The sequence below is a fragment of the Eubalaena glacialis genome, chromosome 11, assembly GCF_028564815.1.
Source record: "Eubalaena glacialis isolate mEubGla1 chromosome 11, mEubGla1.1.hap2.+ XY, whole genome shotgun sequence".
Taxonomy (NCBI): domain Eukaryota; kingdom Metazoa; phylum Chordata; class Mammalia; order Artiodactyla; family Balaenidae; genus Eubalaena; species Eubalaena glacialis.
This window is the reverse complement of record NC_083726.1, coordinates 107433594-107458795: the sequence shown is the minus strand read 5'-3', so window position 1 is coordinate 107458795 and position 25202 is coordinate 107433594. Positions and strand designations below refer to the sequence as shown.

Below are 25202 nucleotides of genomic sequence, written 5' to 3'. Positions count from 1 at the left end.
CTAAGCCTCCTTTCAGCCTTAGTCCCAACCTGAAGAGGCTACACCCGGGTGGAGTCTTACATCACAAGAGCCTTCCAAAATGAGGAGCCAAGAAGACTTGGCCAAAGTTTCCTCTTAAGTTTCGTGGAGAGAGACTCAGGTATAGAAATATCCCTACTGCCACCTGACCTGAAGCAGGAGAAACTGCTGACAGCTCGGAGACCAGGTAACACTAGGAGACACCAGTCTTCATGTTCAGCCTTCCCAGCAGGGCACAGGGGACTTCAGTCCTGGTTTTGCTCATGAGGCAATCTAACTGGGGGTTAGTAAACCTAACGTTTACTGCATTTATTTACAAGTTCTGATCATGTAAGTCTCAGGAAGCAAAACTAAGAATCTAAAACTGAAAGCTAGCATCTAGTTTATTAGGGGTTTCCAGAAAATGGAGAAGTATTTAGGTTTCCCTTTCATTTCTCCTTTGCTCCAGAAGGTTTGGGAGAGTTCAGTTAAGAATACATAACTGGCCGAATCATTGTTAACATTATGCAGGTCTGTCTCATTGAGTATGTAGCAAGGTATGTGATAGTGTGACAGAAGCCCATGGAAATGCCAGCTCCCTCCCCCAGAGCAGAAATGGGCTGAGGACAAGAGTCCCTGGCTTTGAGCCCTGAGTACCTGTGGGCACTTGGGCACAAGATCTAGTCCCGGCAGACCCCCTAGAGACTTCCCTGAGTACAGGGCGCAGGTGAAATGGGGAATACTCCCCCTAGGAGGCTCCCTCCTGAGTTCCCTGCCTGCTCTGTTCTGTAATCATCAGAGCCTGAGTCTTTGTGTTTAATAAGACCTGAGGCTCTCTCTGTTTAGCTTCTATTGTAGGAATTTAAGACATTTTACCTCATTCCTCATTTCACCCTTAGGATTAAAGACCGCAGGGGAGGAGGGATGAAGACACCATAAGGTGAAGTTCAGGGAAGGAAAGGGAAGGGTGGACCGCCTCTGAAGGGCATAAGGGGGCAGAGGGTGCAGAAGGAGAGGCCCAAGGCAACCAGACAAAACTCAGCTCATAATCTGGCCTGGGAACATCCCTCTGGGATGAGTGTCCTCACCCATGTCCTATACTCGGGCCTTGTCTGTGCGTCCAGAGTGATGGTAGTCAGCTCTCTGGAGAGCCTGTTGCTAAGGGGTCCTCCACGCCCCTCACCCCTGGTACAGACCGGAGCAGAGCTCCGTCCAGGGCAGAGTTCCGTCCAGCTTCCTGGGGCCCTGGTGGCCACAGCCTCTGTGCATGCATGAGGGCTGTTTGCTCCGTGACCTGCCACAGGAAGGGAAGGAAAATCTAACCTCAACCAATGAATCCAGAACTAGAAAAATCCCTGAAGTGTGTCCTGTGATCTTGGAGGTCAGATGCTGCTCTGCAGGCCAAGCAGCGCTGCTCTGTGGTGCTCCCCAGAGACTAGCCACCGGGGTCTCGGAGGACTTTGGCCATTTAGGGGGTTGGGGGGAAGGAACCCTTCGAGAGGGAAGAGAGGTCAACAAAAGACCCTGTGTAACCTTGCTTTCGGGGAGTAGGTCTGTGAGAGTTTGCTGTAGATATGCAAGAGGGTATGTAAATACTGGATCCAAAGGGTAGGGCTGTGTGCACTGAGTCACTGAATTACAACGAGCCTCACAGGGCTTATTCTTTTCCACTCCAGGCTCTGAACCTACATTCTGGGGCCTCACCCAGGGCTTCATTTCCATCAACATAGGCAAAAAACTTACCTGTACGTTTCCATTAACCCAGAAGTTGGGCTGCTTCTACTTCGAACCCGAACAGCTGAGAGCAGAACGGCTGCAGTGGTAATAAAGTAACTCACTGCTGCTTTAAAATAAGACTTCGTCATCACTTTAACAGCTCTCCCGTCATTCCCAGTGAGGATAAGTAGGAAATATACCCTACGCTTGTTAAGTGCCTTGAAAGTGTCTGAACTCATCCTTTGACACAGCTGCAAGCGCTCGCCGGGGCTGGTCAAGGTCCCCTGGGTCCCGGGGGCTGCCTGAGCACTGCCCTGCCCTCTGCTTCTCTCTCGCCCTTGGCCTTGCCTCCTGGTTGGGCCCTCAGCTCCTTTCTAGCCTGGGAGACGGCAAAAATCTCTTCTTTCACGAAGTGGAAGCGCTCTGTGCTCCATCTTGACCTCTGCTTTCCCCCCTTTTCGGATGTTGCTCCTGAATCAGCAATTAGCAAACTCGTTTCTTAAAGAAGTCGGACCCTTCCTCTCTCTCCAAGAGCAGCGCCACACACACACACACACACACACACACACACACACACGTCCATACACACACAATTTTAAAGTCTTCACACTGCATTAGAAAGGTTTGGTTGGTTGGGTTGGCTTTAACTGACACGGTTTCTCCGGAGCGTAGTCCTGTGGCTGGGAGAGGGCTCCCCCGCTACCAAGGGCACGGCTCCTGGAGGACCCGCGGGTACCTCCTACCTACGGGGCGCCCTGAGCTGCCCAACTCAAAAGGATGCTCGGAATTAAAACCCGCCTAAACGCCCTCCCGGCGCCTTCCAGCGCTGCTCTCGGCCCGAGCTCGGCCACTTCCGCGCCGAGTCGGCGGCGCCCGAGTTCCGACCGCGTGTCCCGCTCTTTCTCTCGCGTGACCAGCTCTTTCTCTCGCGTGACCCGCTCTTTCTCTCGCGTGACCCGCTCTTTCTCTCGCGTGACTCGGGTCGCTCAGGCTCCACCCCGGGTCCACTTCCCTCGCTTCCAGGAACGTGAGGTCTCAGTTATTCTAAGCAGCACGTTTTATTCACCGAGTTGCCAGATGTGCATAAAAATACAAGAGGCCCTGTTCGGTATGAATTTCAGATAAACAACAGATACTGTGTTTTAGTGTAAGCATGTCCCATACAATACTTGGGACACACTTACACTAAAAAGTTATTTGTTATTTACCTGACATTCAAATTGACTAGCATATTTTATCTGGCAGCTCTATATCATGTTTCTTTCATTCATCAAATATTTCCCGAGAGCTTATCAGGTGTCAGGCATTATACGAGGTGCTGGGAAAGCCAGCCAAGTCCCAGGCTTCATATCTTACAAGTATGTATACTTTATGCACACACACCCATACACACATACTCTCTCTCTATATATATATATAGTTTCCTGTAGTCATATATATGTAGTCATATATATATATATATATATAGTCATACTATAGTCGTATATATATATGACTATAGGAAACTACAGGAAACAAGTGTGAATTTTGTGCTAAACCAAATATTTCCATGTCATTAGTTTTCTTAATTGCTGCTTTTGATGAATTTTCTTTTATAAACATATTAAAGCTTACAAAAAAGGCAACCTATTAAAATAGTTGTTTTTTTTTTTTTTTTTTTTTTGGCTGTGCCGCAGGATGGCATGCGGGATCTTAGTTCCCCAACCAGGGATCAACCAAAGCCCCCTGCAGTGGAGGCGCGCAGTATTAACCACTGGAATAGCAGAGAAGTCCCCAATGTTAATGAATAAAGACGCTAATATTTATTGAGCATTTAACATCTACCATGCACTATTTTAAGTGATTTACACGTGCTAATTTTTTTTTTTGCCCACATACCTATGTGATGGGGGGGTTGTTTTATGGGGTTTTTTTTAATGCTTCTTTTTTTTTTTGGCTGTGTTGGGTCTTCGTTTCTGTGCGAGGGCTTTCTCTAGTTGTGGCGAGCGGCGGCCACTCTTCATTACGGTGCGCGGGCCTCTCACTATCGCGGCCTCTCTTGTTGTGGAGCACAGGCTCCAGATGCACAGGCTCAGTAGTTGTGGCTCACAGGCTGAGTTGCTCCGCGGCATGTGGGATCTTCCCAGACCAGGGCTCGAAACCGTGTCCCCTGCATTGGCAGGCAGATTCTCAACCACTGCGCCACCAAGGAAGCCCTGTTTTATGGGTTTTTAAAAAAATTTTTATTGAGGTATAGTTGATGTATAATATTACATAAGCTTCAGATATATAACATAGTTATTCACAATTTTTAAAGGTTATACTCCAGTTATAGTTATTATAAAATACTGGCTATATTCCTTGTGCTGTACAATATATCCTTGTAGCTTATTTATTTTATACCTAATAGTTTGTACCTCTTAATCCCCTACCCCAATCTTGCCCCTTCCCCTTTTCCCCTCCCCACTGGTAGCCACTAGTTTCTTATCTATATTTGTGAGTCTGTTCCTTTTTTGTTATATTCATTAGTTTGTTGCATTTTTAAGATTCCACATATAAGCGGTATCATACAGTATTTGTCTTTCTCTGTCTGACTTATTTCACTTAGTATATCCTCCATGCTGTTGCAAATGGCCAAATTTCATCCTTTTTTGTGACTGAGTAGTATTCCATTGTGTGTGTGTGTGTGTGTGTGTGTGTGTGTGTACTACACATACCACATCTTCTTTATCCATTCATCTGTTCATGGACACTTAGTTTGCTTCCATATCTTGGCAATTGTAAATAATGCTGCTATGAACATTGTGGTGCATGTATCTTTTTGAATTAGTGTTTTTGGTTTTTTCAGATATATACCCAGCAAGGCAATTGCCGGGTCATATGGTAGATCTATTTTTAGTTTTTTGAGAAACCTCCATACTGTTTTCCACAGTGGTTGCACCAATTTACATTCACACCAACAGTGTATGAGAGTTCCCTTTTCTTGACAGCCTTGTCAACTTATGTTATTTGTAGACTTTTTGAAGATAGCCACTCTGACAGGTAAGAGGTCACGTCTCATTGTGGTTTTGATTTGCATTTCTCTGATGATAACGATGATGAGCATCTTTTCCTGTGCCTGTTGGCCATCTGTATTTCTTCTTTGGAAAAATGTCTATTCAGGTCTTCTGTCCACTTTTTAATTGGGTTGTTTGTTTTTTTGATATTGAGTTGAAATGAGCTGTTAATCCTGTATGGGACTCTCTGCACTTCCTGGACTAGGATGTCTGTTTCCTTTCCCAGAGTAGGGAAGTTTTCAGCTGTTATGCCTTCAAATACGTTCTCAGCTCCTTTCTCTCTCTCTTCTCCATCTGGGACCCCTATAATGAAAATATTTGTGTGCTTGATGCTATCCCAGAGGTCTCTTAAACTGTGCTCATTTCTTTTAATTCTTTTTTCTTTTCTTCTGTGCAGCATCAGTGATTTCCACTACTCTGTCTTCCAGCTCGCTGATCCATTCCTCTGTATCACCTAGTCTACTGTTGGTTCCTTCTAGTGTATTTTTCATTTCAATTATTGTATTCTTCATCTCTGTTTGGGTCTTTATATTTTCTAACTCTTTGTTAAAAACTTCTAACTTCTCACTCTCCATTCATTCTTCTCCCGAGTTCTTTAATCATCTTCATGATCACTACCCTGAACTCTTTCTTGGGTAGATTGCCTATCTCCACGTCACTCGGTTCGTCTGGGACTTTGTCATTCCTTTGTTTGGAACATGTTCCTCTGTTGCCTCAGTTTGCCTGACTTGCTGTTTTTATTTCTCTGTATCTGGTAGGTTGGTTACATTTCCTGATCTTGGAGAAGTGACCCTGTGAAGGAGACATCCTCTGCATCCCATCAGTGCACTCCCTTTTCATCACTAGAGCTATATGCTCCAGGGGTGCCCCCTATGTGGGTTGCATGGGCCCTTCTGTTGTGTGGGCTGACTACTGTGGGTGGTCTTGTAGGCTTGATTGGCCCCTGGTCCAGTTGGATGCCAGGCCCTGCCTTATGCGGAGGCTGCCAGCTGCTGGTTGGCAGGGCCAGGTCACAAGGTGGCTGACCGCAGAACCCCGGGGTGGGGAGGGGGCAGGGCTAAGGCTGAATTACTGGAGGATGGAGTCAGGGTCCAGGAGACCCTGGGGCTATTGCCTTCCCGTTGGTGGGTGAAACAATGTCCTGGGGCTAGTGCCGGCCTACTGGTGGGCAGAGTCAAGTCCTGGGGTCTGGTTGTAGGGCCCAGGGGTCCTAGACCTGGTGGATGGGCCCAGTTCCTGACACAGTTGGCTGCAGGGTCCGGGGTGTCCCAAAGCTTGCATTGGCCTGTTAGTGGGTAGGGCCAGGGCCCAGCTAGTTCCAGGGCTGGTGCTGGCCTGCTAGTGGGTGGGCTGTGTCCACAGGCTGCAGGGCTGTGGTTGTGTTGTGGCTGGTGTCTGCCCACTGGCGGGTGAGGCTGGTCCTGAGCTTAGAGCAGGCTCGCTGGAAGGTGGGGTCAGGGCCCAGGGGGTTGTGGGGTCTCTGGCTGGAGAGCCCTGGGGGTCCTGGGTCTAGTGCCTGCGCACTGGTGTATGGGGCGGGGTCCTGGGCCCTCTGGTGGGCAGGGCTGTGTCCAGGGGCAGCTGTGGACTCAGGGGGTCTTAAGGCAGCCTGTCTGCTGATGGGTGGCGCTGTGTGTATGCCCACTTAGTTGCTCAGCCTGAGGTGTCCCAGCCCTGGCGCCTACAGGGTGCTGGGCCACTGCGAGGCTAATCCCCGAGGCTAATAAGCTAGAGGGAGGATTCCAGAATGGGGCGGGCCAGCACCAGCATCCAGATAGTAGAAGGAACTCCCAAGAATGGCTGCCACCAGTGTCCATGTCCCCAGGGTGAGCGGCAGGTGCCTCCTGCCTCTCCAGGAGACTCTCCAAAGTCAGTAGGTACGTCTGACCCAGGCTCCTTTCAAATGACAGCTTCTGCTCTGGGTCCCAGAGCGTGTGAGATTTTGTGCGTGCCCTTTAAGAGCAAAATCTCTGTTTGCCCCAAACCTCTCCCTCCTTTGAAGAACCTCTGCAGCTGTAATTGTTCTCCTGTTTGTGGGTCACCCACCCAGGGGTATGGGACTTGACTTCATCACAACTTTGCTCCTCTGGCTCGTTTTGCTGTGGTTCCTTCTTTCTATCTTTAGTTGTAGAAGATCTTTTCTGGTAGGTTCTGGTCTTTTTTATCGATGGTTGTTTGGCAAATAGTTGTGATTTTGGTGTGCCCTTGAGAGGAGGTGACCTCAGGGTCTTTCTACTCCACCATCTTGGCTGATCTCCTGCCAGGGTCATTGTTTTGTTTTGTTTTGTTTTACCCCATTTTACAGATGAAAAAAATGAAGGCAGAAATAAGTTAAGGTATGTAGCCAGTCACACAGCTAGTAAGCCGATGACCCAGGATTTGAACTAGGTTAGCTGTCTCAAGAGACCAGCCCATTAACCACTACTCTGTACAGACCAACACTTGAAGTATAGTTTGCAAGGGATTTTCACAGCTTGTAATTTAATCCTTCTATGGTTAGCGAGTTCAAACAATATGAATCGCATCTTGTAAATGGAAAAACTACACCTCGCTGGAGGCTACATGATCTGCCTCAGCGCCCTTGCCAATAAGTATGAAAAGCAGCTCTTCCACCACCTTTTCACCCCACATGCTACACTCTCCCCGTTCCGCCACCTGAAAACCCCTTGCAGCTTCTCTAGAACAGTGTGGCCCTAAGTGGGTTTCATAAATATTTTTTTAAATCAAATACTTGTTCAAACACTTAAATGCTATTCTAAATGCTTTACAAATATTAACTCATTTAATCTGTGTAACAGAAGGAAACAGGTACTATTCTCATCCCCATTTTATTATTTTTTTTTTAAAGATTTTTTTTGATGTGGACCATTTTCAAAGTCTTTATTGAATTTGCTACAATATTGCTTCTGTTGTTTCTACGTTTTGGTTTTTTTGGCCACGAGGCATGTGGGATCTTAGCTCCCTGACCAGGGATCGAACCTGTACCCCATGCATTGGAAGGCGAAATCTTAACCACTGGACTGCCAGGGAAGTCCCTTCGTCCCCGTTTTAAACATGAGGAAACTGAAGCCTGGAGAGTATGTCACATAACTGCTAACGGCAGAGCCAGGATTGGAACCCAGACAGTCTGTCTCAGAATAGGAAAAAGTCCACAGTTCATTGCCAAGTGCCTTTCTGCCCCAGGCATTACTGTAGGAGCTGGACACCCAGCAGAGAAAAAACAGCACACGAACATGCCTGTCCTCATGGCACTTACATTCCATTGTGGAAAAGAGAATGAAGTCTAGATAAACTGGAAGACCTGGGAAGGATCCTCATGGGTGTGACCGAAACTGGGCCCCAAGAGGGGAAGAATGGTTGACCTGTGAGAATGGGGCGAGGAGGGGGGCGCAGGCAGAGCGAGGTGAGGGCAGAGATGCTGAAGGGATTCCAGACAGCAGAAGGTTCCCTGCAGCGCATAATGGGCGCGTGACATCGGGAGTAGGTGAGGGAAGGAAGATAGTCCAAGCCCCGGAATAGGACAGGCGTGGGACGAAAGGGAGGGAGGAGGACCCAGTGGTGGTGACCCCCAGTCTACACCACGCCCCTCAAGCACTGCTCACGCTCAGTTACCCGAGGCAGGTCTGTGGGGCTTTGGAGTCGTGCAGATACATCTGTGTGTGCAGTAGGTGTCTCAGGTTTTGCAGCCCTGCCCTTGGCCACCCTGGCAGATCACTTCTGCCCCCTCCATCTGCACCTGATGTTCTGGCACAGCCCCTGCATCTCCCTGCTGGCATCACTTCCTTCAGAACTGCTTTCTCGAGGCCTGGCCACAGAGTGCTTCCTGGATGAACAGCTTCCTATCATCCAGTGTGAGGCTCTTCCAAAAAAAGATAGGAAACAACAATGGAAACAGGAAGCATCGGCAGGCCTGCAGGGGAGATGTCTCAGCCCTCACACCTCCTTCAAATAGTAATAGAATCAGAGGGGAAAGTTAGAGAACATTCGCTGTGAAATCAGAGGACCAAAAGAATTGAGAGACTTGCCCAAGCACTTTGCAAGTTATAAACTGAGCCAACCCTGGACCATCGGCCTCCAGACACACAGTCGAATTGATCTGAACCACGTCACACTGCCTCAAACCCCATCTGCGGTCATGTCCCAATTCTTTATCAGTTGGTCCTGGTGTGAGAGGGGACAGTGGAAAGAAAAGGAGAGACATGCCAGCCGATCCCATTAATATCACTACAGCTATTTATTATCACACCAGTTCACATGCCAAAAGACACTCTTAAAGTTGGACCATTAAGGGAAGGGTCCATGATTAAGAGCCACATCAAGGACAGAGTCAGAGGGCCTGGGATGACAGTTGTACTAAAAAAAAAATAGCTACCGTTTTTGAGCCAGGTTCTGTGTTGGGGCTTCTCATGCATTACATTGTACCCTCACAATACCCCTGCAAGATGACTATTATTATTTTCAATTTACCTAAAGGAAGCTCAGGTTCAGAGAGGTGAAGTAACTTGCCCCAGGTCACACAGCTAGTCGGTGGTATGGCCAGGATTGGAACTCAGGACTGTTCGACTGAGAAGCCCAAGCTGGTTTCCAGCACACGCACTGTCTGTGAAATTTTAATCCAATGACAGTTGGTAGATCTGGGCTCTCTGGCATCTGGGACAAAAAGGAAACCATAGTCCTTAAGATACAACCAAAGAAAGCAAAGTAGATCAGAAAGAAATGATTTCCTAGCAGACAACCATTTAAGGAATTATTTCATGAAAGCTTAAATTGAACACAATCAGTTAATTACATCTATCTGGTTATTCATATGGAAATAAAGATGAAACTTCCATCCCTGTCATTTTAGTGCTTGTATTGATCTTTCTAAAACATGTCTGTGGTCACATCACTCTCCCGCTCCAGACTTTGAAAAGCTCTCCATTGCCTCCATCAGTGCACTTCAAACTTGTAAAAAAAAAAAAAAAAAAAAGCAGGATTTTTTTCTTCAGATAAAATCTTACATGGAATGCTAAATATGGCAAGGAATAGAAGCAAACCTTTCCAAGCTAAAGCAGTGAGTAAAGGAAGAATGGAGAGAGGCCAGGGAGGGCCAGGGACCCCAGACAGTTCCCTCCCCTGAGCTGGCCTCTCCCCTTGCCCAGCTACCCTCTCCCAAGAAGACTTTTAACTGCCCTCCACAGTCTAGGGCCCCTTCTGAAATGTACTGATCTACAGACATGAGAAAATGCAAAGCTTTCAGCCTGACCTTCCAAGGCCCCCATCACCTGGCCCTGACTGCCACTTCACCGTGGTCCCTCCACATCCTTAGCCCCAGCTCTCCACAAAGCACAGGTTTATGCTCCACCAGATCTCTCTCCACTCTTCAAACACATCCTAAGTTCACCCAGCGCCTGCCCTCTGCCCAGCCTGTTCTAAGGCCCAGTAGCCAGCCACCCATCCAAACACTTTCTTTCCTTCAAGGAGCCTGCACTTGCCCTCTGTTCGCGGCTGTCTTTCCTCCCCACCTCCCGCGCTGGCTCTTGCATCTCTGTTCGAGCTCCGAGCTTGCCCTCTTTGTCTGGAGTTATCTATGTACAAGTCTCATCTCTGTTAAGATGGAACTTTCAGAACCAACCCTGGCTTTTCCATCTCGGATGACCCCCTGCCCCCCAGCACAAAGATAATAGGTGCTGAATAAATGCTTATTGAGTTTCACCCCGTCTCTCCCGACCTACAAAGAGTAGGTGGCCGCCAGGTAGATGGACGCGTGTGGACTTTGTCGTTGCAGCCCTGCCATGTGCACCACTAGCGCCTGCGACCTGGAGGAGATCCCCCTGGATGATGATGACCCAGACAGCATGGAATTCAAAATCCTGGAGTTCTACGTCAAACACCACGTCTTCAAGAACACCTCTGCTGTCTTCTCACGAAAGCTCCCGAGAACAAGAAGTTTGTCCCAGAAAGGACCGGAGAGTTGGCCGGCAAACGAAGGACCGTGGACTTGCAGAAATTCCCAATCCAGGGAGAAGGTCATAAACGTTGCCAAGAAAAAGTCGTCTTGGAGAACACTCTTTGGAGTAGCAGAGAAGGAGGAAGGCTCTCAGAGCTCGCCTCCGGAGTTCCGTTTGGAGGGGCGAAGTGCGGTGGGACCTCAGAGGGGTCCTCACGGTCCGCAATGGCCGAGGTCCCTCTCCAACGTGGAACAGCACTTAGAGCGTGAAGGTAGGCTTTTGGGGATTCTTTCTCTTCCGCAGCCATGTCTTTCCCTTCTTTGTGCGCCTGGGGGCTCACCTCCTCCCAGCTGGTAATGGGGCCTTACGCAGGGCACTCTTTGAACCTCAGCTTCCCAACCTATTAATACTCAATTCTAATTGCCCTGCTTTTCTCAAGACTGAGAAGAAAGGAAGAGGATGGCCGTGAAGGGTGACGGGACTGGTTTCTGGCTCCACCGTCTATAATTAAACTTGCTGCCCAAATTCCTAATCCTCAGTGCCAGAGACCAATATAAGATAAATAGCCCCAGCTGGGCTCAGCCCGCTCTTCTTCCTGAGGGAAGTCAACTCCCCTCTCTGGGCCTCTGTGTTTCCATCTGTACACTGGCCTCTGAAGGTGGATGGAAAGATCAGATAGCTGTACACAAAAATACTTTTCAAAGTACAAGCCACTCACAAAACAACCAAGAAGCATTTTGACAAAATCTTCCTTCAGTGGTACAAAACACACTGTATTGAACAAACATTTTCATGAAAGGCCTTATCAGAATTGCCCTTCATCCACAAACCCTGGCATAACCATCTTCTTCCCCTCCAACAATACCTTGTGCCCAATGCCCAGATTTTAAAAGAAACCCCCCTCCTGCTGGGCTGATTGGCCTGTGTAACTTGTCAATAATTAGTCAACAGGTGGCAGTAATGTCTCAATTTTTAAACATTGTGATGGCTGTCTTACTTAGAGAATCAGCCCGCACAATGACACCTTTAGATCATTCACTGTGATCAAGGAAACTTCCATTTCCTATTAGACTTATAGAATTTTAGGAGAGAGGAAGTTAGGGTCGGGATTACCTGGGGAACTCCTCCTTCCCCCAGGGGTACAGCAGGCTGCTTCTACTGGGGGTGGTATCTGAGCTCTGGAGCAAACAGAATAGTTTGGGGGCACCTCAATAGGCTTTTCTGCTTGTCCTGTTCTTTGGAGTTTGCCAGGAAACAGAAGATTTTACAGACTTTAACCTTCTGGCTTTCCTGAGAAAAATGATGTTCTGTATTTCAATATTACTGAAGTGTCATTCGACCTTTTTTATTTTCTAAAATTTCCAGATCTCTGTGTAGATATATAGATATCCCTACAAAAGTAGAAATGGTTACCTCCTAAGGAAGCTTAGCTTTAAAGATTTAAGTACTGTTGTTCCTCCCTTCTCACCTTCCTCTCTCCTTGCTTTCTTGTTTAGTTAATTATGTGGGTAGTTAGTTGGTTTTATGTTGGGTGTGACCCAAGAGGGACTCACGTTCTATTTCTATTTTGCCACATGTAAATCAGAGCTCAGCAGTTGGCGTCCCCTGGGTTCTTTTAACTAAAGGTCGCAATTTAGCCTGTGCTGCCATTTCCAGGACTCAGACACCAGGCTGGAGTGAGAACTATGAGGTTATGTCCCAAGACCAAAGTCTCATAGTGAGAGGCCTTGGAATGTAGAAAAATGCATGTCAATACCAATTTTAGTAACACCAACCCGGGTTTTTTTGTGAATCTTTTTTTCTCCACAGCTATGATTCGCTACAACTTCAGTAACATACAGATTATTTTTCTCTCCCATAAAAGAAAACCACAGTTTGGCAGCCCAGGCTTGATCTACCAGTTCCACAGTCTTTAAGGATTCCTATTCTGCCATCCCTCAGCTAGTTGCTTCCAACCTCAAAGTCACCTTAAAACCCAACGTGGCTGTTGGGATTCCAGCCATCATGTCTACATTCCAAGCAGGAAGAAAGAGGAAGCAAGGGAAGGACCAAAGTGTATCACCTTCCTAGATAATTCAGCTCCCTTTCAGAGAGCTTTCTTAAAACTGTACCCAACTTCTTACATCTCAGTGGCTACTCCTTACTGCAGACGAGGCTGGGAAATGTAGTGTTGTCAGCTTCCCCTGGCATTTCAGGGATCTGTTACTAAGGAAGAAAAAGAAAATGGATACTGGGTAGGAAATAGCAGTCTCGACCATATGGAATTCTCTCCCAAACGCCCTGCCTCTTCTCTTTAAAACAAATGCCTCAAGCCCAGTGCCTTCCCAACCCCGCTCTCTCCTGCTCTCCTTAATCCCACAATGAGCCCCCAGAATAAACTCAAAAGGATGGGCAGCCTTTCTGTTCTCTCTCCATGCCCATCCAATGTTCCCTTGCCTATCAGATAGGACCAACTCTGATGAGAAGGGAATTTTTTTTTTCCAGTTTTTAAAATTAAGGTATTAGAATGGGAATCTTAACTAGAGCTAATTCATCTGAGTCAAAATGAGGTTGCTTATAGTTTTTCCTGCACATATTTCACCTGCATCCCTCCAATCCGCAGAAACAGATACACATACACAGGTTAGTCAGCTTGGGTACCTCCACATCTGCTGGGGGTCTTGTGATTGCCCTGCCACATGGCGGGGGCTGGGGGATGGGGAGGGACAACCTCGGGGGCCCTCATCTGCCTCCTTTGAGGGCAAGGTGGGCGCAGTGTGACTTCCGTGGAAGAGAGCGTGTTAATCACCCTGCAGGCTGCACAAGGTTGCAGAGAGGAAAGCATGTGGAAGCTTTCCTCTCCCGTCTCCTGCGGACACAAGGGAAGGCTCCCACTGGTTTTGGGATCCAGCCTCTTGCCACCTCCTTCCGTGGGTGGCCAGCATTCACGAGGAAGCCGGTTGGGCTGCAGTAAGGTGATTTAAAAGTGGAAAGTACTTTTGGTTGGGTTATTAAAATGGGAAGGAAAAGCACTGATCCTTCTCTCCTTGACCTCTCCAATTCTTCTCTCTCTAATCCACTCCTGATCTGTTTTTGAACCCTATGGATGGAGCATCATGAAAAATGTGGCTTTTTAAGGAAGCCATTATGCCTTTTTTTAAAGGCAGGCATTGTGGACAGAGCGTCAGTTCCCATGGCCTTTCAGTGAATGCCCAGGGGGGTGAAGGGAAAGCACCAGAGCTCCATGTGATGGGCGAATCCAGGGAGAGAGGATCAGGAATCACCTTGGCAGCTCCTTAGGAGGTCAAACCCTGCTTTTCATGTGACACAATCCCTCCCCGGACCCAGGCCTTGCCTGTCTTATCTATCCTGATTGACAAGGTCCGGGTGTTCCCCTGGGCACACCAACCTTCTGGCCAAAACCCCATTCTGTTACTTTCGTCAAGTCTTATGAATTAAATACTGTTGTTCTTAAACATTGCATGATACGACTGCTCAGTATCAAAGGCAGAACTTGTACAAGCTTCTAAAAGTTAAGAACTTAGTGATGGATTAACAATGTAAATGTTACTCCCAAATAACTCAGCAGTACTGCCTGCCCTCCCAACCCGACCCCATCCCCTACCAGGGGCAAAGTCGACTTGTCCTTCACAGGCTATGACATTCAGGGGGCCACTGCCATTTAAACCTTAATGTCCCCAAATGCTTTATCCTCTAGTTGCATGTGCAAATTCATGACATAAGGCTTTTCCTGGATTATAAACTCTTGAAGGTCATGGGTTAGACTTTATGCATCCTTGTTTACCTATCAGCATTTTTCGCATGTTTCCCACTAGACGTGGAGGAGAGAGAAGACACGTGACCATGCAAGCAAGGGGAGTTCAGTGTTCACTTGATAATGAGTCATGAATATGGCCTGAGAGCAGGGATATTTCTCTTTCCTCCGTGACAACCCCCAAAGGCTTGTCACACTGCTGAATGCCCTCCTATGTACATAGGGGCCAGCTCTCCAAGATATAAAGGATGTCCAAAAAAAAAAGAATAAAAATAAAAGCATAATGAGCATTCCCTCAAGCAAAGAACTAAGCACTCCCTTTTGTGTTTCCTCCCTTGCAAAGGGGCAAGGGGACCCTAATTTTGCAAGACTTCAAAAAGAGGGTGCAGAGGGGCAATTGTTTCGAGGTGGCAATCATTCCTGTGTGTGCGCCTCCTCCATCCCAGCCTCTGCCAGGCAACTGCCAGCGCTTTCGGAAGAATGGACTCCCCTCCACGCACACTCCCGGCTGTTTCCTTTCGCTCCAGGCTGGTGTTTTCATTTCGGGCAACTGTGCATACCAATGAGCTAGACGAAGTTCTGGGAAGGGCCTGTCAGCACCATTTTGTCTTGTTTCAGCCGTGGACCCCAAAGTTGTTTCCATTGCCAACCGAGTTGCTGAAATCGTTTATTCCTGGCCGCCGCCAGAAGAGCTCCACAGCCCGGGAGGAAGCTTCAAGTCCAGAAGGATTGTGACACGCCACGGTCTCCAGAACCAGGGCTTCCAGCCTCGAGCTGCAAGTGGGAAGAGAGGTAAACTTCCCTTCTGAGTGTTTGCACTGGGCTGCCTGTCTGCCAGGCAGAGGTCTACAGCATTTATGTACTTATTCAGCGCAGGGCTCTGCAACTTAGGAATCTCTGCTAACCTGGCCTCAGGGCACGACAGCAACGTGCTGGAGGCACTGACCTTTAGCTTGAGAGACCAGCCCAAGCCAAGGCGAGTGTGCCAGCAGCTGGAAGCCACAGGCCAAACTCACTGCTAAGTCCAAAGAAAAGTCTCCTACTGAGGGGCAGGAGGAAGTACAAAGCGTGCACTCAACCTTGTCCACAGGGGGAAATGCATGTTAGATTTCATCACATTAGCGATGGCCAAGGACCAGTGTACTCGAGCAAGAGCACAGGGTATAGGTGGAGCATCGCCCGGGCATTTAAGATACTGCCTTGGGCTCCTGTGAAAAAGCAGGGGGTTGTCAGGTACCAGGCCTAGGGCAAAACGTGAAGCAGAACTGAGAAGTAGTGATCAGACTGGGTCAGTTGTCACCAAACTATAGCAATAGCTAGGACTGTGGATCGCATCCAACTTGCAGGAATTCTAGAGTTGAGGGAAGCAGGACCAAGTGCCACAAGAAGAGAAGTTCAGTCTGGCCATTCCCTCATTAATGACTGCCCTGCCCGTGGTTCTCTTTCCCAAACGCCAGTGGATGATGAGGGGCCGAGCTGGCTCCTGAGTTTGCAGTACGCCAAAACAGAAGGCAAAAGATTTATCTGCCAAGGTGGTGTCTCCCAACCCCAGAAGCAAAGTGGTGAGTCTGTCCACCCCGTACTGTGCTGCTGGGACCACAAACTACCAAAGGGGCTTAGAGAGCGAAGCGCTGGGGAAGGAGGACCCCTCTGATAGCAAAAAAACAAAGTGTTCCCACTTTATTGCTATCTCATGTGTGTCTGGGCCTCGTAAAGCAATACCCCTAAACCAAGCAAAAGCTCAGGCTCTCATCCTTTGTGCGCATGAGAAATTCAGGCTGCTGTTCTAGCGACTTTCCTGGAGAGAGGCGGCAGCGTCAGATAAAAACTACACATGGGCAGTGGAAGCATGCAGTCCTTCTTTTCCCAGGTGACTTGGGTCTCAGACTTCCTACCACCTTGCCCTTCACTCGACCTTGTGGGATGAATTTCCTGGCCTCTCCTCCCCTCTCCCTCTGGGACAAACATGAGGACTCCATGACTTCAGAGACTGCGCCATAAGGAAAAAGTGCCGTCTCTGTTTGGATTCCGCTCTATAGCAATGACCGTTTTCCTACTGTTTCATGTTAGCACATTTTGAGACAAGAAAAATCAGACTCTACCTTCCCCGTTCCAACACACACACCAGCTGGAACCACCTCTCTCTCCCCGTCTGCCATGTTAGCCTTTGGGGAGGGAGACCTTATTCCTTTGATTTACTTATACTCCACCTTGTTGTAAAGACCCAGCACACAAAGTACACATTTTAGTAAGATAAATCAAATTTGAAAGATACTGTAAAAAGAAAACAGTAGGAAAATAGGTGGGTTTAGGAATGAGTTTAATTCCCCCAATGCAGGAAGGCTATACCCACCTCTTAGGAGGCCACAGTTTGGCTCTACACTTTCTAGCAGCTAACACAAAGGGGTAAGATGATCCAGTAGGGATTTATGGTGTCTACATGGAAAAAGGACCATCTGCTCAGGACAAACCCAAAGTCCGACAGAAACTGCTCCTAAATATCTTTAGAGATAAGCTCATGTATCTTCAACAACATTTTTACAGTAAATAAAGTGATGAGTTTCATGGTGAGAACTGTGGGAGTGCTGGGGGAAGAAAGAGAGGAAAGGAGGGGACTGTGGGAGAGGGTGTCTGGAATGGTTTGGGCCTGATCAGAAGAGGCAAGGTAAGATTTACTTTGCTGAGAATTATGAAGGGCATGTCTTCCTCAATCCCTAACCAGGCTACAAGCATTGTCCCTGGAAACATTTAAGATTGTTTTTTCTTAAAAGAAATAACTGGAATTTTCCCCTGGCAGATGGAAAAGACCAAATAATAGCCAGAATCGTTGAGCTCCTGAAATATTCGGGGGATCAGTTGGAAAGAGAGGTAGGGAGCTTCTTGAACTAACGAGTTTTCTTTCTGTGCCCGCGCGCTGGTACCCAGGAATGGAACTGTACTGCTGTTTGTACTCCTTTTCAAAGTTCTGGTTTCCACTTAGTCCTAAATTTTATTTCCCTTGGACTCAAAACTCTTCATGCTGGCAGCCTCTCAAAAATGAATCACTTTGGAAAACATAAGTAAACCTTCTGGAGCCTCCTTGGAATTTTTGGAAATGAAAAAAGTAACTTTGTTTTTGCAGGAAAAAGACACCAATAAATTAAAATTTGCTGAATAGAATTATGAATCTAGTTCCCCATGTAACTGATCCTCAGGGAAGTTTAGACTCTTGCATTTGCCCTGCAGCCTGGATATCTGTGTCCCACAGCTGCTCCAAGTCTGGAGTCTTGTCTGAAATCTCCCCCCTAGAAAGGCCGGACTGTTCTCTCTCAGCAATTCGGCCAGGGGGTTAGGTTAGTGTTAACTCGGAGAACTCTGAGTTTCCTGCCATTTAGAAGTTGAGACCAGTCATTCCCATCAGGAACGTGTAGGAGTTGCCTTCAGGTAAAGAGGTAGTGAGCAGGCCCCCCTGTAGTCAGGGCTTCTGAAGGGATCTTGTCCGTGTCTGCCACCCACTGACGGCTGCGTAGTCTCCAGCGTCTGTCCATCTGCAGGAGGGGGAAACAGCACTCACTGGCCAGCCAGCCACCCCACTCTCAGCATGCTCGACGCCTTTGTCACAGGTGTGCCCAGAGGATGGTGACCAGGACAAGGAAGGGCAGATGAGGTGGTGCAGGACGAGAAACACTGAGAAGACCAGGGGTATCAGACCAAAGAAAAGAGAAGGGGGTATGGGAGCTTCAGGGCCACAGTACGGGGCAGACAGGGGTGCAGAGGAAGGAGAAAACAGAAGAGGGCACATGGTTTAAGGACATCCCTGTGTTTCTCCAGAACTAACGTCAATAGATAGGAGTTACAGGGCAATTGATTTCTCCCCACTTTAAGAATGAACTTTCTAGCACTCAGGGCTGTCCATCAAAGCCAAGGGCTGCCTTGTGAAGAAAAGATCTTCCTGTCTCTAGAAGAATTCCAAGTAGATGCCACTAACCAGCCCACAGTTCAGTATTTCAACTAGAAAGGATCTGACAGGTGTGCTCAAGGATTCCTTACAGCTCAAAGTGGCCGTGGCTCTCACGGCAGTCTCCTTCCCGGCCTCCCCCCGGGCAGGGACTTGCAGTAGGTCAGGGAGGCCAGGGACGGGGGCGTGGTATGAAGGTTGACCCTTCTGGTTATGAAGAGAGATGCTTTCCTTTTCACCCCACAAATTACCACTTTAAAAACCTCACTTCGCCTGACGCACTCTCTTGATGATTTGGGGGCAATCATTTACATTATTTCTGTAGAAAACATGGTGGTGGTTCTCTTTATGTGGTTCCCCAGTAGCGGACTCTGGTGGGAACACACCGAAGCTCTACTCATGCTCTGTGGGTGTAAGTTCCCCACAGAATGGCACAGTGACAGTGAGGAGGGGACCTGCCATGTCTGCAGTGTCTGCAAAGCCACTCATCCCCGAGGGCACCTGTGGGCTCCTCCTGCACCTCCCTGAGATGCCAGAAAGCCAGGTGCAGGCCCAAGGGGCAGGGGGGCAGAGTGGGTACCCTGTGGAAGGCATTTGATTCTTTTACTGTTCTGGCATGGTCCTGGATTCCAGCCACCCACTGGAGGTTTCGAGTCTACCTTCTTCCACTGAGTCATGACTAAGAGGAATCCATCCTTGGTGTCGAGGATGTTTCTGCTTCAGATTTATAATTCAAATAGGCCCCCGTGTCTCCTGGAAGTTGGGAGGAGGTGGGCTGGGCTCAGATAAAGGACACGGCTCCACTAAAAATCTTTATGTCGCATCTGACTCATCCCCAGAGTGCCCCTTTTAGAAACAATCTTGGTTGAAAACCTGCTCAGCTTATCATTCCTCAAGGACAGAACTAGTTGATTTTCAAATAAACATACAGTCCTTGATGATTGAGAAATTTCTGTTTTCACATGACAACCATCACTTTACAGACATTGCAAGGAGGGCCTTAGATGAGGATGATGTATGCTTTATGACACAAGCCCTGATTTTTTCACAAGCAGAGGCAGGGACTTCCCTGGTGGTCCAGTGGTTAGGACACTGCGTTTCCACCACAGGGGGCACGGGTTCGATCCCTGGTCGGGGAACCAAGATCCCGCATGCCTTGCGGCATGGCCAAAAAAAAAAAAAAAAAAAAGCATCTCGCATCTTGAAGCATCCTGGACAAATGCTAACACTTTGAAGGTACTTTCCGCCATGTTGAGCACAACACAAAGTGTCTTACTCAATTACCCTGTAGTACAGGTACTGTCATCCCAGTTTAGAGATGACAAAACTGAAACCGAGAGGTTAAGTAAGTTCTCCAAGATTGCACAGCTAGTAAGAGGTGGAGCAGGAGGGTTTGAGCCAAGACAGTTCTCCAAGATTGCACAGCTAGTAAGAGGTGGAGCAGGAGGGTTTGAGCCAAGACAGTGATTTCCAGGCTTCAGATTCTGCCCATTACACAACCTCTAACAAAGCACTTTGCACTGGGTTACAACCGTCAGTAGACTGTGAGCTCTTTGAGTGAGGGGCTGAGTCTTAATTGTCCACAGTACCACCTGTCGGGTACTCAGCGCTCAGGAAACATTTGTTGGATGTCGAATGAATGGGCTGTTCAGTTTGTATTTGTCCCCATGAAAGGAATTCACAGAGAAGGTCCATGCCCAATCCGGTCCTGCAGGACATGGTACCACGATTGAGACCAGAATTGAGGGTTCTCCATTGGGTGTTTCAGTTGCCCAGTGTTGAGTGGGAGAGTTTGCCTGCCCGGGCCAGGCTGCTGTACTGAGTGCTTCTCCTCTTGCACACAGTTGAAGAGAGACAAGGCTTTGATGAACAGCTTCCAGGATGGGCTGTCCTACCCTGTTTTCAAGACCATCACAGACCAGTTCCTAAGCGGTGTGGACACCAGGGGAGAATCAGAGGTCAAAGCTCAGGGCTTTAAGGCTGCTCTTGCAATAGATGTCATGGCCAAGCTCACAGGTATCGACAACCACCCCATGAACAGGGTGCTGGGCTTTGGAACCAAGTACCTGAAGGAGAACTTCTCGCCCTGGATCCAGCAGCACGGTGGCTGGGTAAGTGTATCCTATTTAAAAATAAATCTTCCCAGAACTCAGAGGAGATGGGATGGAAAGGGGTTTTTTTGGTTTGTTTTTTGTTTTTTTAAGTGAAGGGAACACATCTTTGAAGCAGTTCTCATGGGTTTCGGACACTTGAGTGGCAAGAGATTTATTCCATTGATGGGAACATATTTTTTAGTGATTATCTTCATTATCAATAAATATTTACTGAGCTCCCAAAGGGTATGTAGGGTATGTGTGTGGGGGGAGAGGGACTGGTCAGATAGAACAGGAAATGAAGAGATGTTGATATAAAATGTTTGGATAGACAGAATTTCTGTTTTCACAAATTTTGCAGGCAACGGAAATCTAGCAGTGAGACGAGGAGAGGCAGATAGTTCCTTAGTCTCTCAGATGCTGATGGGGTGTGGGTGTAATTCTCACGCAGAGGTTCAGGGCTTATGACATTTTGTCATTGCTGCTTGGACCCAGCCATTGTGACAGGGACATTTCGATAACTGAAGAGCAGTTAAATTTTCATCTATTTTTAATTACCTGCTATCAGGCAAAACAGACCTCTCTACCCCGATTCCTCACCTCAGCCCCTCTCCCATCCTTTTCCCTTGAGATTTCCATAAAACTGCCATGGTCAAATGGCCTCATAACAGTAACCTTTTCAAAATGCTTTATCCCATCCAGAACTCTAAATCTCACTACAGTTAAGTCCCCTACGTACGAACGAGTTCTGAGAGCGTGTTTGTAAGTCCGATTTGTTCATAAGTCCAACAAAGTTAGCCTAGATACCCAGCTAACACAATCAGCTATAAAGTACTGTACTGTAAAAGGTTTATAATACTTTTCACACAAATAATACATGATACAAAAAGTCAAGAAAGCATCTTGAGTCTTACAGTACAGTACCTTGAAAAGTACAGTAATACAGTATAACCGCTGGCATACAGGGGCTGGCATCGAGTGAAAAGGCAAGAAGAGTTACTGACTGGAGGAGGGAGTGGAGGTAGAGCTGAATAGGAGATGGAGGGCAAGCTGCACTTTCACTCATGCCCGACACTGATGGCACAGGTTCTGGTTCCTTGCTGGAACCAGATGCACGTTTGCATCTTTTAAAGTTCGCAACTTGAAGGTTCGTATGTAGGGGACTTACTGTAGGCCTAGGGCATGTTTGTCTGTTCAAGCCCTTCCTAGGAGGCCATACACTATCATTAGTCCTCTTTCCACTAGAGTGGTCCAGGGGCCAGGAGGAGGTTTGAGTCTGCTCTGGACATGGCCCTGGGGCCTCCAAACAGGCTTAGTGTCTTGGCTACCAGACGGAAAGTACAGCTGATCATGCCTAAGGGGATGAAGTGCCCGCCATGGTCTCCAGTGGCTACCCATTAAGCTACCCAGACTTCTTTCCTATTTTCCACTTTTGCACCAGATATGATAGCCCTTAAGTGGCTAATCTGAACAAGGCTCTTAGGTATTCTAAATTCAAGCTGCCTTAACTCACGCTAAGAGGAGGACAGAATCCTCGACATCACTTCAGCTTTAACTGCTCTTCCTTCCAGGACCCCCTCAATTCCCTCTTCTGCCCCAGAGCCCTTCCTGACTACTCCGGCTCAAGACTCTTACCAGCCTCTGACCTTTTACAACACTTCACGTTTGCATTATGATTATATACAGGAAATTACCGTCATTGTTGGTCTTGTTAATATATTTTTCCAGCGAGATTATAAGTATCAATTGGGCTTACAGGCCTGTTCTCAAAAGTCTATTTAGTTAATTAATGTAGCTGAAATGCCAAAAGTGTTCTATGAAAAACTGTGTTTCTACACCAAAAGCACAAGCGACAAAAGAAAAAATAAACTGGACTACATCAAAATTAAAAATATTTCTGCTTCAAAGGATACCATCAAGAAGGTAAAGAGACAACCCAGAGAATGGGAAAAAATATTTGCAAATTATATATCTGATAAGGGACTTGTATTCAGAATATGTAATAAATTCTTACAAGTCAACAATAAAAGACAAAAAGCCCCACAATTTTTTAAATGGGCAATCGATTTGAATAGACATTTCTTCAAAGAAGATATACAAATGGCCAATGAGCACATGAAAAGATCCTTGCTTGCCATCTTCATTTCAACATTAGGGAAACGCAAATCAAAACCACAATGAGATACCCACTAGCATGGCTAAAATAAAAAAGACAAGTGTCAGTGAGGATGTGGAGAAATTTGAATCCTTATACATTGCTGGTTGCACTCTAAAATGGTCCGGCCCCTTTGGAAAACAATTTGGCAGTTCCCCAAAAGGTCTATACCCAAGAAAACTGAAAACAAGTGTTCACATAAAAACTTGTACATGAATGTTCATAGCAGCATCATTAGTCATAATGGCCCAAAAGTGGAAACAACAAAGAAGTTTATCCATGATGAATAATGAATGGAAAAACCCAATGTGGAATATCCATACAGTAGAATAATATTTAGCCATAAAAAGGAATGAAGTATGGACAGGTGGATGAACCTTGAAAACATTAGGCACAGTGAAAGAAGTCAGACAGAAGGGCCATATATTGTATGATTCCATTTATATGAAATGTCCAGAATAGACAAATTCATAGAGACAGTGGTTTCCTAGGGCTTCGGGGAGAGAGAATGGGGTGTGACTGCTAATGGACACAGAGGTTCTTTTTGTGGTGATGAAAATGTTCTATAAATCAGATAGAAGTGATGGTTGCACAACTTCGTGAATATACTAAAAGCCACTGAATTATGTACTTTAAGAGGTGAGTTTTATGGTATATTTAAAAGAAAATCCGTTATGAAAAAGAGTGGTTCTAATTCTAGTAAGCAAATAAAAAGAGGAAAGAAAAAAGAATACAAAAAGTTTTATTAGTTTTTAATTTGGCTGCTAGTGCTAGAGTGAAAAACAGTTCCAATCAGAGAAAACAGATGTATTTTTTTGGGGTAGAAATAATAAAGGGAATTTTCAAAGGCTTTAGAATTTTGTGGCACTAGTTCTTTAGCACTTGTATTTTCAATTCAAAATTTATTAGTTTACTTTTCCAGGTCATCATAAATCTTAATCTTAAGTCTTGGCCACAGTTAGGTTTAATTTGGAGCACGTAGCTAGAAATTAGGAGGGAAGAAAAAGAATAAGAGGGAAAGGACTAATTTTTTCCAAAGTTGCAGAGACAGAGTTGCAAAAAATAAAGGATGCTGCTGTAAGAATATTTATGAGTTGATATGAACTATGAAAGTGTGGAGGAGATGTGGATTGAGACGGGTGCTCAGTCTCCCTGAACAGGAAAGAGATGAATCTGGGTGGCAAGCCTTCCATTGCTCCAGGGATTTTAGTGGCTCTCTGGAGGGTCCTTGTAGTGTGGTGCGGAAGGAGAAAAACTATTCCTAGGCACACGTTTTCCAGGAGCTCAGGGTTCCTAATTATCTTAGTCGTCCACATTTCATAGGAGTGCATCTTATCTTCCCAATGGAACTGCAAATCTGTGAGGGCAGAATTATGTATTTCATGCCCCTTTTTCTCTGTCATAGCTTCCATTACTTTTACATACGTCATAGATGTTCAGCCAATACTTGTAGAATAATGAGTCGATCAAATGAATGAATAGCGACTCTATCTACAAAGCATGCCAAACAAGCCACCATTTGATTTTAATTTATTCCTTGGCCTTTTTGCTTCACTTGAAGCACCATTCACATCGTTACCCTGTGGTCCTGCAACCTCACCCCTTCTACAGCACTTTGAAAGGAGAGGTTTGCAACCTCCATAGTCATCAACCTTTCAGTATCTACTCTTCGAATTTAACCATAGAATCAAAGACTTTTCCCATCTAGTCAGTTAGCCCTGGGTGTGTAACATAAGTCTTTAGCTGATAAAGTTTTCCTTTCAGGCATACCAAGGATGCCAGTCACCTTTCCAAACCCTCCCCCAATCTTAACATGGTCTCCAAGCCTTGGGTCATGCGTGGGATAAGAAAGCAGAGTTAACAGGCATATGTTTTCACTTCAACAGTGAATCAAACTTGGAATTTTAAGAATCTATTTCTCTTTTTCCCCCCCTCTAGGAAAAAGTACTTGGGATATCACATGAAGAAGTAGACTGAAACATCAGAGGATTTGTAATCTGGAATACTCATGGTCCAACTCTGGTCTTGTGTACATCAGTCTTAGCACAGACTACGGGAGAAAACAAAAATGGACAAGGCAGATGGACCATCAAAATCTGCAAAACCATTATTCCTGCAAATCAAGAGGCATCAGGAGAGGCCTTGAAATCTCCGGCTCATAGAATCTAGTAGCATGGCCCTCGGCATCCATGTTTTCAGGTCTCCATTGAGTGTGTAAGGAAGTCTAGAAAGACGAGTGGTAATTTTCCATTCAAATGCTTAGAACAGAAGCCATCACCCTGCCTCTGCCAGCCACTTGAGTGAAAGTGTGTGACAGATGTTTGTTGACCTCATGAGGGTGAAATGATAAATGGTGCATGTGCTTACTCTTTGGTTTCCAGTACTATTTATTTTTCAAACTTCACTTGAGATGGCCTGACAATGACATTGTTTCAAGCCTACCTTCAGGCCAATGTGGCTGTTTGTGTTGGTAGACAGAGCTCAAAGAGACTCCTGAGTTTACTGCTGTATCCACTAGCCTGGGGAGAGACAGCCGTATCTGCTTTTTGACTCACTTCTCTTGGAGAGTTCTTTGGCAGTTTGAA

The 25202-nt window shown here is 46.6% G+C and overlaps 1 protein-coding gene across 2 annotated transcripts; it reads left to right on the top strand.

Moving 5' to 3' along the window:
* Nucleotides 1–29: 29 nt before the first annotated feature.
* BCL2L14 (BCL2 like 14) lies at nt 30–24968 on the top strand. Of its 2 annotated transcripts, XM_061205489.1 has the most exons (7): nt 30–205; nt 10516–10949; nt 15051–15224; nt 15890–15994; nt 17230–17300; nt 20214–20480; nt 24556–24968. In XM_061205489.1, exons 2-7 carry the CDS (start codon nt 10523–10525, stop codon nt 24592–24594), a joined length of 1083 nt encoding a protein of 360 aa, XP_061061472.1. In that variant the 5' UTR covers nt 30–205; nt 10516–10522; the 3' UTR covers nt 24595–24968. The 2 variants fall into 2 exon arrangements, with proteins under 2 accessions (XP_061061472.1, XP_061061473.1); XM_061205490.1 differs by lacking the exon at nt 15890–15994.
* The last annotated feature ends 234 nt before the right edge of the window (nt 24969–25202 follow it).

Bases quoted from the DNA above. Each gene is read 5' to 3' on its own strand.
- BCL2L14 (XM_061205489.1), top strand. From the start codon at position 10,523: ATGTGCACCACTAGCGCCTGCGACCTGGAGGAGATCCCCCTGGATGAT. The intron at 15,225-15,889 runs GTAAACTTCCCT...CCCAAACGCCAG, and splicing joins AGCTGCAAGTGGGAAGAGAG to TGGATGATGAGGGGCCGAGC. The intron at 20,481-24,555 runs GTAAGTGTATCC...CCCCCCCTCTAG, and splicing joins TCCAGCAGCACGGTGGCTGG to GAAAAAGTACTTGGGATATC.